This window comes from Lagenorhynchus albirostris, chromosome X (assembly GCF_949774975.1).
Source record: "Lagenorhynchus albirostris chromosome X, mLagAlb1.1, whole genome shotgun sequence".
Lineage (NCBI taxonomy): Eukaryota > Metazoa > Chordata > Mammalia > Artiodactyla > Delphinidae > Lagenorhynchus > Lagenorhynchus albirostris.
In genome coordinates this window covers 95,488,016-95,507,275 of record NC_083116.1, presented here as the reverse complement: position 1 = coordinate 95,507,275, position 19,260 = coordinate 95,488,016, and the positions used below count along the sequence as shown (strand labels likewise).

General features: G+C 36.1%; 1 protein-coding gene across 12 annotated transcripts in view; it reads right to left on the bottom strand.

The window, feature by feature from the left end:
* CASK (calcium/calmodulin dependent serine protein kinase) overlaps positions 1-19,260 on the bottom strand; it is a 387,591-nt gene that overhangs the window by 98,720 nt on the left and 269,611 nt on the right. For all 12 annotated transcript variants that reach the window (XM_060137166.1, XM_060137172.1, XM_060137168.1 and 9 more), the window contains exons 9-10: positions 17,922-18,005; positions 6,277-6,376 (exon numbers count right to left, since the gene is read on the bottom strand). In XM_060137166.1, coding sequence (XP_059993149.1) covers positions 6,277-6,376; positions 17,922-18,005 — 184 coding nt within the window. The remainder of the gene's footprint in view (positions 1-6,276; positions 6,377-17,921; positions 18,006-19,260) is intronic.

The following is a 19,260-nucleotide window of genomic DNA, read 5'->3' as shown; positions in this document are numbered from 1 at the left end:
AAGGAGGACAGAAAAATAAATAGTTGAATGTTAAAAACGTTCTCAGTGTCAAAGTAGGTTGAGTCTTTCTTAAAACTATTTCCCCCTAGCTCTACTATAAAAAGTTTCAAACATATGGAAAGTTGAAAGAACTGTACTCACCACCTAGATTCTACAATTAACAGTTTGCGATATTTGCTTTATCACATATCTATCCACACATCAATTCATCTTATTTTTCATTCATCTCAAAATAAGTGGCAGATGGTCAACATCAGTACACTTCACCTCTAAGTACATCAGCATAGATTTTAATACTTCTCTCTCTCAGGTAAAATTTACATAGAGTGAAATACACAAATCTTAAGTGTACCATTCAATGAGTTTTGATAAATGTATACACTGCATACATCTGATAAACCGCATATATACCCATGTATGCAGTTATTTCAGCAACAAAGATTTGTATGTGTATATTTTAAAAATTATATGTATAGCTATAAAACTTAATATCACTGAGCAAATTCAGCATCTCAGTCTAGTCTAGTTTCTCCTGAAGAGTTATCAATAACCTCTATTTCCTATTACATTAGCAGTCCTATTTATATAACACTGAATCAGTACACATACATTCATATCACTCACTCAATTAAAGCCCTTCCTTGCAAGCACAGTAGCATTAAAAAAAATCTGCTTACTAAGGTAGAATTAAGTTAAAATTCATCAATTTAGGTGTACATTTTCATCACTCCACAAAAGTTCCTTTTTGTCCCTTTGCAGTCAATCTCTCCCCCCACCCCTACCCCTGGACAACAGGTTTTATTCCCACTGTACAAAGCAAATCCTGGTTATCAGTCAAGTTATAAGTAATAGTGAATCCTGTAATGAAAATTGTATTTTGGACTTAAGCATCTGTGCTATATCCAATTCAAGTTATGAAAACTTACACATGGTGATAAATGCTTTAGATTCTTTATGTATAGATTCTAGTGCAGATGCCTTAAAATTTATTAGTTAAAAGAACTAAAAACTCTGCAAATGTATTCTGTCAGAGTACAGATACCATAATTCTAATGCCATTTTACTTGTTAAAACAATCTGTATTTCCAAATAGCAACATCACCGGGCACAAATTTGTCAAAGTACTTTAAATAACATTCTGCTGGTTGTTAAGGGCCCATTCATAATAAGGCCTTACAACTAAGGAAAAGCACTACTTGATACCTCCAAGATGTTTTCATTCCCAAATGACACAATAGGTCTGCTGATTGAAAAAAAAAAAAAAAAAAAAGGAGAGGGGTACTAAATCTGGAGAAACAAAAACAGTTACAAATGGGAAGTGTCTTACATTCCAATGGTTATTAACTTGTACATAGTGGGCAGCCTCTGAGATGGCCCCCAAGATCCCTGACTCCTGGTATTCACACCCTTATATAATCAATTCTTTCCCTGGAGTGTAGGCTGGACTTATTAACTCACTTGTAACAAGCACAAGAGGGCAGAAGTGATAGGATGTCACTTCTGAGATCAGGTTATAAGGACTGTGGCTTCTGTCTTGGGTGCTCTCTCTTACTTTTGCCCTCTCTCTTTGATCATCTGTGCCAGGGTAAGCAAGCTTCTAGGCTGTGAGCAGCCCTATGGAGAGGCCCAACAGTCCGTGAGGAACTGAAGTCTGTCAACCCCCATGTGAGTGAGCATGGAAGAGGATTCCCCCTACAGTTGGGCCTTCAAATGAGATCACAGCTCTGGATGACATCTTGACTGCAATGTCATGAGAGATCTTGAGCCAGAGGTACTCAGCTAAGCCATGCTCAGATTCCTGACCAATAGAAACTGCTAGATGATAAATGCTGTTTTGAGCTTATTCATTAGAGAGCAACAGATAAGTAACATACTGTGAGATTTTTATATTAAATTGGCTGCAATTTGAGCTATAAGTAATTAATGCAAGAAAGTGTGGCAATGAATTTAATTAGTAGCACCCAGATTTTCTATTTATCTTTGTCTCTTATATACTTTCCCCCCAGTAAGCACAATGTTGAGGTAAAGATTTATTCTATTATTTTAACTGAAATTATTATTGAGATAATTGGAGATTTATATGCAGTTGTAAGAAATAATACAGAGATCCCTGTATTATTTTCCTCACTGGTAACTTTTTACAAAACATAGTGTAATATCACAACCAGAATACTGACATTGATACAATCCACCCATCTCATTTAGATTGCCTTAGTTTTACTAATACTCATTTGTGTGTATGTAATTTCTTACATACTTTTTACTTTACTATTCTCACATACTCAAATTATATCCCTTTGTAATGAAAATCTAGCTATTACATTATTCTTTATAAATGTTCTTTCTGATGGTAGAAGTTAAGAGACATGAATCCAGGAGTTTATTTCACAGCTCCATGTCAATAAGCTAAAAATAGAGTCAGTAACAGAGTAAAAAAAAAACTGCTTATAGATTAAAGGAACGTTCACTTACCCTGAAAGTTTTCTTGAAAGCAAACTATAAAATAAATTGTTAGCCTTTCCCTGGAATTAATGTATTTGTGCTTGAAATTCAGATGTGAAATAATATTAAGTGCACTTAAAATTTTAACACTGCCTCTTTTTCCTCTTATGAAAGAAGTAAGAAGTTAGTATTATTTGTATAACAATGCTTCAGGAAATCAATATATCCAAGTTTTCATTGTATGGTCAAGCAGTGTTAAAATTCATAAATAAACATCTAAGCAGAAACAGCCAAGGAAAAAGTCAAGCTGATTATGAACCATGCAAAGCCAAACACTTTTGCATAAAAGATAAACCTTAGAGGAAAGCAAAGGGATACCTACTTTCTGCTGCTAGAAGTCCTAGGAGGAAGGCAGCATATGGACAAACAACAAACAGTATGATTTTAGAGCAAGCGGGTTATCAAGCCACAGTTGGGCCCAGTAGATGAGCCACAAGAAGCATGGTCTCTTAGCTGAGCCCAAAGTGAGCCCTTGTGTTCCATGAGAACATCCCCTGGGTTCTGATTCTGACTTCTTTGGTTTGAAAGACAAGAACAGAATATTTCCACTTTGTTAAGTAACAAAGCAACAATACACTGTTTATCTTAAGATTAAACCTAACAAATTCTAGAGAATGTATAATGGACTAATTTCAATAATCAAATAGGAAAAAATATATTATATAAACATTATTTTACAATGTAAACAGCATACCTAAACATGTTAAACTCTTCTTTAGATGACAAACTGATTCATTTTAAATTATTTTTTCCACTGTTAATGAAAGGCTGTTAAATTATTTTTTAAAAATTAAAATTATGATTTTGAATAGAATTTGCGGGGAGGAAAATAGGATTGCCAGCTTTTAATTTTGTCAAGCAAGGTCATTAAGAAAAAAAATTTAACAAACTACCATTTACTATCATTTCACAGAAAGAATAGAAAAGGCATTATCTAAAGATGAAAAACAGTCCATCTCAAGAAAGGACAGTTGGCGACCTTATACTGTTCTCTCTCTAACTCCTCCTTCCCCACCCCCTCACCCCTGCCCTACAAGCACATGCTTTATGATCACTTTTTTCTTTTTGACATGGGCTTTCTGGAAGAACATTCAGCTAAAGATGAAAAGTGCTTTATGTTTTGTGCTGTAAAACAAACCCATGCAAATTTGAACAGAAAGGCAGTGGAAAGGATAACATTGGGAACTTAAAATAAATGATGGAGAATTAAAGGGCTAGGATTAAACAGAGAAGAATTTAGGCTTAAAATTAATGAAAATATTAAAAATAAAAATGCATTGAAAAATGAAAATACTGATGTGTTAACTTATGTAAGTATAAAGCCCTTATATGAGTCTAGATAAAACATCATAGGCTTTCTGCAACTAACCATACAACCATTGCTGTTAGTTGCAGTAAAGGAAATTTGCAAAGACAGATATTTGATAAATAATGCTGACAATAATAGATAATGCCTTCCTTTAAATGGCCTAGTATTAAAAGTTAATTTTAGGAACATATGATAATTCCTGATAGCCATGTGAAATTTAGGAAAACATTAAAATTTTCTTCAAAAATTTCCTTTGTCTTTGACATCTGACTATATAAAAATTTCCTCTTCATTTAGGGTAGGTAATCAGACACTTACACTGCATAACAATTTTATCTTTTATTGATAGCAGCTGGACAGTGCCCTCAAAAATATTTTAGAGACATTTAGCACATCGAATGAAGATACAGACTGCTTGCAAGATCGTTAAGCTCCAGAAACTTAAAAAAAAAAAAAGGCATAGGGTGAGACTACAGGAAAGGGAAGCAATATATGCAAAATTGTGAACAACTAATTTGAGGGCTTGCAGGCTACCCACAAGACAGTGTGAGAAATTTCCTTTTTTAAAAAGTAAATACTGTAAAAAAAAAATTAAATACTGTAATCAGAAACTATTTCAACCATATCGTTTAGAGATTGTACTAAAAAAAAACAGAAAAAAATTGGGCAATAAAAATGTATTTAATAGAAAATAAGCATAACTATAGACAATTCCTTTTCCTAAAAGAAAAATCCAGCTCTTCACAGAAAGGAATACTTAAGAGCTCATTGAAGTCTTGCTAAGCAGAGGTAAATATTAAGGGGCAACATTAAAGATTAGGTCTTTGAAGCTGTTGCAAGGCCCATCCTGCTCTCTTCCCATTTCTAAAGATGAAAATGGTATTAGAGATCTTGACCCAAAATCTCTAAATATATTCCAAGTATGTGACTATATCATGTAGCCACAGTACAACATAAAACTGTTACTAGATTCACTCCCCCTAGAAAGGGTTAACTGTAATCTGAGTTTGAGGAAGGAAGAAGGAGGTCTGAGCTAACAACAACAGAAAGCTACAAAATGGACTGGAAGAAAAAAAGACAGATGTGAAACAATAGGGAGTGGTGGGGAATATACCTATAACACAACTATGCCTTGCCTTTCCTGTGGGAAGGACTCTGGATAATTACCAAGTCAGCACAAGAGGAAAAGAGCAAGTCCTCCTCAGAGTCTCTTCTCGAAGATTCCCATTTATGAATGCTTTTGGAAATCACCTTCACTCAAAAGAGGAAGATTCACATCCCAACTGGTAAAGGTCAAAGTAAGGAACTATATAGCTGCTGGAATGGGAAATTTGATCCTGTTATTTTGCACAAGGTATAAGCACATACCAATTGGTAAGAAACTCTCTGTGTGTATATGCGTATGTGAGCAGGTATGTGCACATACGTGTATAACAGAGGAAGGAAGAAGCATAAATACTGACAAATTGCTCATGGTTCCAACATGTAAGAAGCTTAGCAGATCCATTCTTCCTATATGGCTACCAGTGAAGGACAAACAACTCATGCTTTAGGAAGGGCCCTGGGCCTTGATTCCAATGCTGATGCACGAATATTGAATGAGCCAGTCCGAGAGTACAAAAATCAAATCACTAGCGCAAAGTCAACCACATGACAAATACCGAGTAATTCTAATGAAAGAAAGAAAAGTTGAGGCCAGAGGACATATGATATAGGAGTTAAGTAAATAAATACACAAATAAAAATTAAAAACTGTAACACATATACATGCATTTACATATACATATAAATGAGTCCTATGTATTTTTAGTAAATAATCCTTGAGAATACCTCACTGGTAAGATGGAAATCTAAGCATTTTACAAAATAATTTTGTGAACATTAGTGGGTTTTTTCAGGAGTATCTATATACATTTCATCAAAATAGGCAATTCTTCTTCTATGCTCCTCTCCCTTGAATGCTTGTGTAGACTTGCTATAGACTTTATAAAAAGAGATGAACCTGTAAATTGTTTCTAGAGATAATTCACAAGACAGCTTTACATTGAAAGATTCAATTAAAAGCAGTGCTGTTCCAAAGTCTGATCTGCTACAGTTGACATGGGGAAATCTTACATCGGAAATTTTTGTTGAGGTAGAAGGTAATCACAAAGATTCAAAAAGACTGACTACAAATGTTGGATTGGATGAAGTACAGTGTTGGGTCTGGAGGGGAGAAAGGGGAAGAAGTATTTCCGAGATTAAAAAAAGTGAAATGTCAGTTTGGAGCAGTAGGGGAAAGCAATTTCGGTATTAAAATGAAAAGGAATCAGACACATGTGGATGGAATTTGGCTGCTGACAAACTTCCTTAGAATCCCATGGAGGATCTGACTAGATTCACAGAAAAAGTTTATTCATAATGGAAGAGAAAGTATGTAGACACTAAATGATTCACGCTGGTGAATGAATGAATGGTTCAATTACCTGAGGAGGTAGGGTCTTCGGAGAAGTCTGGCAACTCTTCAGGGGGATCCCCATAGAATGAGTTGAATTTGTGACTTGAAACAGCTGCTAGTACTGCACCCTAAAGCAAAGAGATGAAAAAAAATATATATATATTTTAAAATTTTGTTTTTGTTTTTGGCCATGCTGCGTGGCTTGTGGGATCTTAGTTCCCTGACCAGGTATTGAACCCAGGCCCTTGGCAGTGAAAAGTGTGGAGTCCTAACCAATGGACCGCCAGGGAAGTCCTGAAAAATATATATTGATATTATTAAAAGAAATACAATAAACAACAAGGTCCTACTGTATAGCACAGGGAACTATATTCAATATCCTAAGATAAACCATAATGGAAAAGAATATAAAAAAAGAGAATGTATATATGTATAACTGAATCACTTTGCTGTACAGCAGAAATTAACACATTGTAAATCACCTATACTTCAATAAAAAATATTGATAAAAAGAAATACATAAATACAAAAAAGTTAATTACCAAATATTTATTTAAGAATTATTCAGAAGGTCAAATATATAGGAGATGATAGCTAGAAAAGAGGTGGTTTTAAATAATTTTGGATTCCTTTAGATAAATCACACACGCACATACCAGACTAACACTGTTGAGGATTGTAAAAGTATATGAAACCATTTACATCTTGAACTTAAACATATACTAGACAATGAAATATTCTGCAGTCACTATAAAATGATGCTGCAGAAGAGTGTTTACTGAAATGATAAGGTGTTTGTGATGAATTACACAAAAAAAGGTTTTAAAAAATCTGTAGTAGTGTGATCTTATTTTTGAAAAAAAAGTTAATAAAGATATAAAAGACCGAATATATACCAAAATGTTAATAGTATTAATTACCCCTGGGTAGTAGGAATGTGAGTCATTTTTCTTTTTTTAAATCTTTTTTTCCTTTCTTTTTGATATTAATAATGACTATGTGTTACTCTTGTACAGTATTCTCACTCAGGCCACCCAGCAGAATCAACTACATGTTGACTCTTCTAAACTTCATGCATAGCCTCCCTTGATTCCTAGTTGAGAACCACTGTCATATTGAGTCCATGATATCCCTTAAGACTATTGGGTAGAAAAATGTTGGGAATTATTGTTTCAGTAACAATAAGAACAATAAAAGTTATTTTGTATGTGTTGAATCACGTGAGTGTTAGGTGTAGGTCAGAATATCCAGGTGTGTTCCTGGGCTCTGCCACTTTCCATCTGCATGACCTTACTTGATTTAATCATTTAACCTCTTGAGGTTTTCTCATTTGTAAACTGAGGATATTAAAACTGACATAGCTTACCTTATGTGATTGTCAAAAGTCGTAATGTTTATGAAAGTGCTTTGCAAATCATAAAGCATTTTGTAAGTGCAAATTATTACTAACCCTACTAATATGTAGCTAGAACCTGAGTAGAGCCTTTGCTGCTTTAGGGAGAATTGCTCACTTAGGTAGTCTAAGTATCATATCACCCTAGTAGTCTAAGTGTAAAGCAGCTTAAGTCTAAATTTTAAATATTGAACTCTTGGATTTTTCTGAAAAGAAAGATCAAACTTTTGTGTATATAGGTATTTATTAAATATCATTAATAATCACAATAATAATAAAGTTAATAATTACTAATAATTCTAATAACATTATTAATGGAAACACATTTCTACAAGGTTCATTTTTTTGGGGGGTGGTTATGTTAGGGTTTCTTTCTACAAATATAAACTGAAAAAGAGCAAATATAAACAGAAAGGGAAGAGCAAAAAGTAGAGAAGTGATCTTGATGATACCATTCCAGGCAACTTTTTTAGATTTCCAATAGTCCAGGGTTAATGCATGAGAGGTTCTTATGCAGAATTTTATGGTCAGCTACCATGATGAAAAAAATAGTACTGAATGTTGAGTTCTTCTTTCTGTAGTAGAAGCTTATTTCACTTTACATATTACACATGTTCCCTAAAAGCTGGGTGAAAATGGAATTTTTATAGATCAAAGTACATGTTTCCCATACACTGAAACTAAAATTTTAGAGATGCTTTATTTTTATTTCCAAATGAAGTTCAGCTGAGTTTCTTAATATGTTAGTTTTATGCTTCAAGGCCTGTTCTAGTTACCACTATAGTCAAAGATCTAGAAATACTTATACTGGGAAAGCACTATTTAAAAGAGCCCTGAGAGGTAAATTCTTTTGAAACAATAGTAGCAAGTTCCTAATTTATCTGTCTTATGGTTAGCAGTTTTGTTTATTTAGCTCTCTAAACTCAGTGACTGCATGTGGTTCAAAAATTCAATGCAAAGCTATTATGTAAAACAGCAAAATGGTTCCAGAACAGTTTATGGATTTATAGAATTTTATTGGAGTTGGAGAGTCAACCTTCAAGATGATTCATTCTAGGAGACTCATTTTGCAGATGAAGAAACTGAGGTCTAGAGAGGCTTAGTAACCTATTAAGGTTGCTGCCAACTTAGAGACAGAATCGAGAGTAGACAGAATGGAGGTCTTCTGACTACTCTCCCCAGTTCAAGGGTTTTTACTATACTAGGGGTCAAAAATATTTTCCTGTAAAAGGCCAGACAGTGAATATTTTAGGCTTGCAGGGCATATAGTCTCTGTTGTAACTATTCAACTCCGCCATTTAGCGTGAAAGCAGCTATAGACTATATGTACATGAATTTCCATCACTGTATTCCAATAAAACTTTATATATATAAATAGAAATATAGATGTATTAATTTGTGAAATCGTAAAGCTCTTATGTGAGTGCTTGGTCCCCAGATTGTAGTTTGCCAACCCCTCTACTACACTGTTGCTATTGAAGAGCCTGTGGATACAACAACATAAAACCAGATCTTATACAAGTAGTTCTTCAAACTTTCCAGTTTATTAAATCCTTCATAAAGAAGTTTTCTATCTACTTTAGTTTAGAAGATATACTTCAGTATATCTTACTTATACTTCAGTAAGTTTTGAGAGTAAAACATAACAATTTTGAGTTAAGAAGACCATTCACGGGCTTCCCTCGTGGCACAGTGGTTAAGAATCCGCCTGCCAATGGAGGGGACACAGGTTTGGTCCCCTGGCCTGGAAAGATCCCACTTGCCACGGGGCAGCTAAGCCCGTGTGCCACAACTACTGAGCCTGCACTCTAGAGCCCGTGCTCTGCAACAAGAGAAGCCATGACAATGAGAAGCCTGCGCATCGCAACGAAGAGTAGCCCCTGCTTGCCTCAACTAGAGAAAGCCCATGTGCAGCACCGAAGAACCAACACAGCCAAAGATAAAAACAAATAAATAAAAAAATATATTAAAAAAAAGACAGTAATTCACAATCTTATTACTAATATTAATGATGCAATTTTTTTTTTTTTTTTTTTTTTTTTTTTTTTGCGGTACGCGGGCTTCTCACTGTTGTGGCCTCTCCCGTTGCAGAGCACAGGCTCTGGACGCGCAGGCTCACCGGCCATGGCTCACGAGGCGCAGCCGCTCCGCGGCATGTGGGATCTTCCCGGACTGGGGCACGAACCCGTGTCCCCTTCATCGGCAGGCAGACTCTCAACCACTGCGCCACCAGGGAAGCCCAATGATACAATTTTCTACTAAGCAAATTAACCTAGAAAGGAGAAGGCAGATTTTAAATTCAAAGAAAAAGCGAACTACAAGTAATTAAGCTCAATCATAATTGTAGCTAATACGTCAAACATCAAAATGGAACACTCCCCACTAGATGATTCTGTGTCTCATTTAAGGAAGTGGAAAACAAACAAAGAAAATGGTCAGCTCAGACTTCTGCTAAGTTAAGCTACTGTTCATGCACTTAGGGAAGCAACAAAGTTATTAAGTAAGGAACAGGAGAGTTGAACACAGATGAATTACTGACTTGAAGACAGAGTCAAAAGCCAATACCCCCTTCCTGGTGCCCCCTAACTGAGCTCAGAAACAAGTACCATGAAATCTGATAGGCCCAAGGGCAGGGAGGTATATTTTTAAAAGTCTAAATACAAAACACACAAGTATGAGATATAGAAAACTGGCTTTGCACCCAAGTGGCAAGGTCACACAATCATTTTGTGATATACTGAGGGGGCAAAACACATCACAGGGACATACAAATTCAAGTGTGACTTAAGAATTTGAGAGAGGATCATCTTACTAAGATTCAGAACACAACTCAAAACCGTAAAAAGGGTGGAGAATTTGGGGTGGTTGAGGCTGACCAAAAGGCTAGAAAATCATTTCGAGGCAGAAATGTTAAAGGATTTAGGTTGACTACATGTAAGAATTAGGTCCTAGATGATAATGAGGTAAGATCATTAATTAAATCAGAACTTCCCATCTCTCTCCATATAGTCACAACCAAAGTTATCATTCAGTTTAGTCAGCATAGCCTATGTGTATTTGATACTTAAGCATAATCTAAACAAAAGTCGAAAAGCTAGAGTTTCAAAATTAAGTCAGGGCATATGATTAAAGGAGGCTGTGCTATCTTCTCTGAAGAAGATTAAAAATGAGACTTGTTAGTGTAGTAGATATGGCTATATTTCAGAGCAATTGCATGGAACAGATATCTTAGGAATCCTTTTCGGTCTGTGTAAAAGTATTTCATAAAGATGGTCTTTTAATGTATATAATAACTTTCAAAAGCTACACTGTCTAACTTTGGGAGTAATAAACTCTGTATTTCAGAATCAGCAACTAATAGAACTGCTTTATAAAATATAAGGTCAAACTCACGTCAATTATTATTTATGTAACTGTTCATACCAGAATAACCGTTTTCAGGTTTAGAATCAAAGGTGCCTTTTGGATACCAGATTTACTGCTCTGAGGAGCTGGAGCCTGCAACCTCTCTGCTAATTTACTGTTCTCTCCTGTAATTAGAGGACTCTGCGTAAGTGCTGGTTTTCATTAGGGCACAAAGGTCCTCGATAAATCTTTAAGGTAGCTCTTGATGAATTGATAGAAGGGGGAAGACTGACAAAAGGCAGCTAATTAAAGCTTCCTGGTTGACCTCTCAAAAGGTGCTGCTTAGGTGTAGCCTCACTCTTGCAGATAGCAGTGCCGTACAACAGAACTTTCCGTGATGACAGCAATGTTCTATACCTGTACTGCCCAATACTGTAGCCACCGGCCACATGTGGTACTGAGCACTTGAAATGTGGCTAGTGCAACCGAGAAATCAAATTTAAAATTTTATTTAATAGTAATTAAAATTAAAAATTAAGTAGCCACATATGCCTACTGGCTATTGTATTGGATAGAGTACTGGAAAATGGAATTCCTAAACAAATTTTTTCTAGTTCTACAAACTGTAGGAACCCAAGAGACCGACTGGTAAGTCAGAGAAGTAATGCAGGCTATATTTTTGCAATTTGCAAAATCAATAAAGGAAAATTATAGAAGTTATCAGAAATCTCCCTCACTTTCTGTATATACAAGGAATAAATAGTTTTATCCTCTAAATCGAATTACACAGATTCAACTCACCCTTTCCTGAAGTGATTGCAATAAACTTACCCAAATACAGAATATTGCTTCTATTTGTACAGAATATCTTTGACATACTTCACTATAGGGAAATTTGCTTTCTAATTCATGAAGCAAAGGGAATGATTTCTAGAACAGATTTCCTGCTGAGCCTCTTCCCTAGATAGACAAGCTCAGACGCCCCTTTCCACACCTCGCCCCCTTGCACAGTAACTCCTTCATATAAATGGCACCCAGAGTTAGAGTACAGGTATGCCTCCTTAAGAGACACATACCCACAGAGCACAGATTTTCCAGACAGTCTGGATCACACAGTCTGTCCCATGCATCCTAATATTCAGTCTGAGAAAATACAATCCTCATATCTAGTCCTGTACTCAGGACTATGTAGTTTATATAAGAAGTATTATTTCTAGAGGATGTAAACAAACTGAAGTATTAAAATTCTAGAGCTCGGTATGAAATAAAAGGAGGGGAAAAATTCAACATATGAAATGTCTGATAACCAAAATGGTGAAAAGAAATTTTCCATCATCATTCACACGTGTAAAATAAAATAATGAAAGAAAGAAAGGAAAATAAAAAGAAATGTGTGATAATTCAAATCACATGTAGGGTTCTATAAACTTTTAAAACCTACAGTTCGAAAGATAGTCTGAAAAATGATGTCAATGCTTTATACTTGTCCAAATAATTTTCTCATTAGGGATTTGTTGTGTCCTGTAGCTTGCTGAATAGGTTAAATGCCAAAATGAATGCATGAATATGGAAAGGAACAATTTCTGATTGCTGAGTACTGACAGTATTATAACCAATAATGAGTAACAGTCTTGAAATTTCAGTAGAGTAAAATGAATAATGTTTTATGTTCTGGCATAAAATAGTTTCACAAAACTTTCAGAATGAGAAAAAGGTTCAACTGCAAAAATAATAAGCTCACTACCAAAAATACATTAAAATTTATAAACAGGTATAAGCCTTTTGGAAGGTAAGTTACTCATAGAGATCAAAAATCTTAAATACATGTATACACTCTGATGCCAACAATTCCAGTAGCAAAGAACTTACCCTAAGGATATAATCAGAGGTGTACAAAGATTAGTGAAAATAGAGTCAATGCAATAGTATTTATGGTTGTGGAAAACTGGAAGCAATGTCCAAGTCCCACAGCTGGTTAATTAAATTATGATATGTACATTATGATGGAATTTTGTAGACCAATTACAAGTTTGTCCTTTAGAGTAATGACTCTCAATAAGGTAAACTTATCAGAATCACCCATGGGGCTTTTTCAATAAACGCATGCCCCTCCAACCTCCTGCATGCCTGGGGCTGAGGCGGGGAGGGATGGGTAGTGTCCTGGCTGAGCTGACTGGTGTGGTGAGCTACTGTTACTATGGGAATGTGTTATGCCCTTCAAGTGTGCCAAAGTGAAAGCCAGTATTTAAGAAGACTCTTTTGTCATATGGTATATTAAAGAAGTAGGTTATGTGGAATTCACATAACATAAAACTAACCTTTTTTTTTGTTTTTTTTTTGTTTTGCGGTACGCGGGCCTCTCACTGCTGCGGCCTCTCCCGTTGTGGAGTACAGGCTCCGGACGCGCAGGCCCAGCGGCCATGGCTCATGGGCCCAGCCGCTGCGCGGCACGTGGGATCTTCCCGGACCGGGGCACGAACCCGCGTCCCCTGCATCGGCAGGAGGACTCTCAACCACTGCACCACCAGGGAAGCCCAAAACTAACCATTTTAAAGTGTACAATTCAGTGCTAATTAGTACATTCACAATGTTATGCGGCCACCACTTCTGTCTAGATCCAAAACATCCTCATCACAACCCAAAAAGTCCCTATACCCATTAAGCAGTCACTACCCAGTGCCTGGCAATCACCAGTTTGCTTTATGTCTCTATGGACTTACACACATAAATACCTATTCGAGATATTGCAAATAAATGGAACCATCCAATATGTGGCCGTTTATGTCTTTTACTGCATGTCAATATCCAATTGTCCCAGCACCATTTGTTGAAAACACTATTCCTTCCCCATAGAATTGCTTTGGCGTTTTGGTTGAAAATCAACTGACCATAAATATAAGAGTTTATTCCTGAACTCTTGATTCTCTTCACCAATCTACACGTCTAACCCTATACCATACCAGTACCACAGATACTATAGCTTTATAGTAAGTGTTGGAAAATATAAGTCCTCCAACTTTGTTCTTTTTCAACAGATTGTTTTGACTATTCTTGGTTCTCTGCATTTCCATGTAAATTTAGGATCAGTTTGTCAATTTCTGCTAAAACTTTGATAGGGATTGTGTTCAACCTACAGACCAATTTGGGAAGAATTGCCATCTTAACAATATTGAGTCTTCCAATCCACAAATATTAAATCTCTCTCCATTTACTTAGATCTTCTTTAATTTCTCTCAGCAATATTAGTTTACAAGTCTTAAAATTCTTTTGTTAAATTTATTCTTAAGTGTTTCATTCTTTTTGATGCTATTGTGAATGGAACTGTTTAATTTCATTTTAAGATTGTTCATTGCTCATATATAGAAATACAACTCAATTTTATATACTGATCTTGTATCTTGCAACCTTGCTGAACTTATTATTTCTAATAGATATCTGCAGATTCCTAAGGATTTACTATATACAAGATCATGTCATCTGTAAACAAAGACAACTTTACTTTCTTTCCAATCTGGATGCCTTTTTAAAATTTTTTTTGGCCTGACTACTAGAGCCTCAGAATCTGTATTTTTAATAAGTTCCCAGGTGATGCTGTTGGTCTGGGGATCACACTTGAGAGCCACTGCTCTAAAGAATGTATATCACAGGATGGATATGACACTAGAGGAAAGATACTAGAGTCACTAGAAGGGGAGTGACTATTACAATATATCACAGGTATAAGATCCTTTCTTTCTCGATACTGTGAAGGAAAATGATGATCAAAATGGTCAGAAAAGTCTAAGCATCATTACTTTGGAAGAAACACATAAATAGAGATTATTCAGTGACATTTTTGGTGTTCTGTAATTTTTTGAAAGTCTTTAAAAATCTCAAAAATGTAAATGATGTTACTGGGGAAAAGCTAAAATGGTATGGAGCGTACATTTAGGAATTACAGTTGTTAATAAATAGAGACCAAATTAAAGGTATTAAATATTAAAATAACAATAAAACAATAACAAGAAAATGTTAATAGAAAATAATATCTATGGAGCACGTATGACTGCTAGGTACTATTCTAACTGCTATATTAATTCATTAAATCCTTACAACCCTATGACTTAGCTATTATTATTATCCCCATTTTATAGACAAGGAAATTGAGGCACACAAAATTTAAATAACTCATTCAAGGTTACACAGCCAGAGTCAGAATTCATCTAAGGCGATGTAGCTCTAGAGGTCATTCTTTCCCATAACACTATACTCATTCACTTTCTTCTTGCCACTGACAATAAAAATTTCCTACCTCTGACTTAGTAATAAAATCAATTTTCTACTGCTCTGTGTGAACTTCAAAGGGAATCATAATAATTAGGGTGTTTCCCACCATTTGATGGAATTAAAAACAGTGTCTAGGTAGAAGGATGGGTACCTAGCTGTTCATCTGTGAAAATAAATTGTGTGGTGGGCTCTGAAAGTCAGGGAAGTTGCAATCTCTGTTCTATAAGCTCACAGAAATGGCAGAATGAGAATTAGTTTCTTGAGGAGAGTAGGTATAACAAGCTTTAACCAGGGTGGCTGAATACACAAAGGAATACAGCCTTACCAGAAGCTGAAAAAAAACAATGATGACCCTGCTGATGCTCCTAATTCTAGGTTGTTTGGCGGGTCTTAAATTTTAAAGAGGCTTGCAAAGGGATGTGGTAAATTCACATGACCCCTCTCTGCTGTGACAGCTTGCTCCTGTCCAAATGAATCTTAGTCACCACTTTGGCTATTTTAGGCCCAAGTCTGATTCAGTGGCTCTGGGAGAAATACAGCATGTGTTTCTTGTGAGGGGGCAAGCCTGAGCCCTAGAGTAAATGGCTTTTATTTGGGCAATGAAGGGTTCAATCCCAGACAGGGTCATGTCACACTGGCCAAAGCAACAATAGAGTTAAAAAGACTTTCGGGAAGAACTGAGAAAGAAGTATAATTAATAGCTTCTTTGGGAAAGAAATTAACTTCAAAAACGGCTAACCATTCACTTTGGATAAGATTTTTTTTCTTTTGTAGGCCATACTGGTTCAGGTGTATAGCAAAGCAAAAAACCAAAAGTCTTGGGCAACTTCTTTGGGCACCTTCTCAATAATGGCATGTCATTAATAATTATTGTTTTGCCGAGGATTTTTAAATAGAGAAGAGCCAGTTTGTACCTCTGACTGCAAAAACAACTAGGAAAAAGGCTTAACTGGGAATAATCATCACCAACAGTGACATGTTAGAATTTCCCTTACTCTACAGTTGCACTCTCCAATAGAACTTTTTGCAATGATGGAAATGTCCTATATCTGCTCTGTCCAATATGGCAGCCACTAGCCACATATGGTTGCTGAACACTTGGAATGTGCTAATGTGACTGAGGAACTGACCTTTTTAAAAATAATTAATTAATTAATTAATTTCGGCTATGTTGGGTCTTTGTTGCTGTGTGTGGGCTTTCTCCAGTTGCGGTGAGCAGGGGCTACTCTTCGTTGCGGTGCACAGGCTTCTGCTTGCGGTGGCTTCTCGTTGTGGAGCATGGGCTCTAGGCACGTGGGCTTCAGTAGTTGCGGCATGCAGGCTAAGCAGTTGTGGCTTGCAGGCTAAGCAGTTGTGGCTTGCAGGCTCAGCAGCTGTGGCTCGTGGGCTCAGCAGTTGTGGCTCGTGGGCCCTAGAGCGCAGGTTCAGTAGTTGTGGTGCCACAGGCTTAGCTGCTCTGTAGCATGTGGGATCTTCCCGGACCAGGGCTCAAACCCGTGTCCCCTGTGTTGGCAGGCAGATTCTCAACCACTGCACCACCAGGGAAGTCCCGGAACTGACCTTTTAATTTTAGTTAATTTAGATTTAAAACGCTGCATGTGGCTAGTGGCTAATATGTTGGCCAGTTCAGCTCCATATGATAATACTGTAGCCTACATAGTTTCCTGAAAATTCATATAAATGTTCTTATAAATCTAGAGTTGAATACAATCATTCACATATTTCAGAAGTCAAATAACAATGAATTAATAATATTATTGCAACTTATGACATATCTGAAAATACTTATGAAGAGAAGTTTTATAGTTGGCAGGAGTCACATGGCTAAGGAGGATTCATCTAATCAACCACTTAGAGGACAGAGCTAAGTTTTTTAATAGTAATTAAAGTAAGTCAAATATAAGTTAATTTTAAGACCATAATATAATAGTTTCCTCTGTTGGGGGGAGGAGGGAAATGCTGTCCCATAAGATTTTTGCCCAGTGCTAAAAGATTCCATTATTTTATTCTGGGTCTTTTTCAAAAACCTCAAAAACCTTTTAAAGTCAAATGGGCCCTCCATATGAAGTAAATACTGTGTTTTGTTTGTTTGCTTGTTTGTTTTTGGTGGGGTGGAGGATAGGGAGCATGGTAAACGGGAGAAAGGTACTCTAGGAAGAATAAAGAAAAAGTGAGAAAAGTGATTTGAAAATATTTTCTGGTAGACCACGGTAGTGGGGATTTTGACTGCTTTGTGATGGCTGTTCAACCCTAGTTCCAATTCTAATTTGGTATTATTCCCATTGAACTAAACTCACATTTTCTGACAAAATATTTAAGTTTGAGAAAGCATGGCCTAGATTAAAATTCAACAATAATGGATAATAATAGCAAATTACTATTTTTAAAGTAATTATATCTCTGCTATGAATTTTAGAGATAACATAAATCTAAAATGTGATTAATCTTCCATTTATTATAACTTATTGTTTGGATTTGTACTTAGATATTACCTTAAATGACTTAAAAAACCAAAATCTTATTGAAATAATGGTAACTTTTGGAAGTAAGAATTTAGCTGTAAGAAAGCAACAGCCAATACCAGGATAATATTTATGGGCACTGAAACAGAATAAAAACATTATCATCAACTGCCTCTATCTGGCTTTTTGATGATTTCTTTAATTTACCTTTAGTTTCCTCCTTGCATTAAATTTCCTCAGTTGTTCTACTGTTTCTGGAAGATGAATCTTGTAGGCATAACGATCCCGCTCCTATAAAAGATGAAAGATAATGAACACACATAACTGTTTAAAAGAGTGAAGGAGCTTAATCTAAATAAACAGTAAGCCCAAACTGGATATGAAGGTCAAAACTGATAGTAAAATATTATTTCATTTTCAGCAATAACAAAGGGCTAAAATAATGGTCCATGTAATTTTCAGATATATGGCTATGTGGCTAAAACAATCATAATTACTAGGAAGGTATGAAGTTACCTTTGATACAATCTTGTCAGGTAAAATGAGCCTTTAAAAAATTAACTCCACAACTAACTCAGCATTCTGAGTTGTCAGGAATAACTGGATTTAAAAAAAAGTCACAGTGGGCTTCCCTGGTGGTGCAGTGGTTGAGAGTCCGCCTGCCGATGTAGGGGACACGGGTTCGTGCCCCGGGTCCGGGAAGATCCCACATGCCGCAAAGTCACAGTATCTTCAAACTAGGACAAACTTTTCAAGGCCATCTAATTCAACCGCTTCCCAATGTGGGATCCCCTGCAATCCCTGATGGATGATCATTCTGTTTGACCTCATACAACAGATTACTTTATGGCAGCCCACTACAATTTTAAGAAAGTGAAAAAATTCTTACTCAGCCTAGTCCCACATCTGGCTTGTATGGACTAGCTCTTCTCCTTGGGGATCATAAAGCAAACATACTACCTCTTCCATATAACACCCCTTTAGTAGTTAAGAGGGGGATCATGCTTCCACTAAATCTATTCCTCTCTGTGATAACATCTCCAGTTGCCCCAACTTCTCGTGTATATTTCAATCTGCATTTCATTCTCCTTGTCTCCCTCTTTGATTCTAGTCTAATTTGTCAGTGTATCTGGAAGATTTTATGCTACAAGTATTTATTTTAGAAATATTTCTTGAGTGCCTACTATATGCCAGGCATTGTTCTATAATCTTGGGATTAACAAGTAAACAAACCCAGCAAAGATTCTGGCCCTCATGTAGCTCATATTTCAGTGGGAGAAGATAAGAAAATACAAAAAAAAGGTAAATTATAGAGTATGTTAAGAGTGCTATGGAATAAAGCAAAAAGTAAGGCAGGATAAAGGTACATTGCAATTTAAAATAGGATGGTCAAAGTAGGCTCAACTGAGAAAGTGATATCCAAAAGAGGTGAGAGAGTGGGTCTAGGCAGATAGAACAACTAATGCAAAGGCCTTTCAAAGGAGAGAGGTATCCGAAATTTTCAATAAATAGCAAGGAGACCCGTGTGTGGAGTAAATAGTAGGTC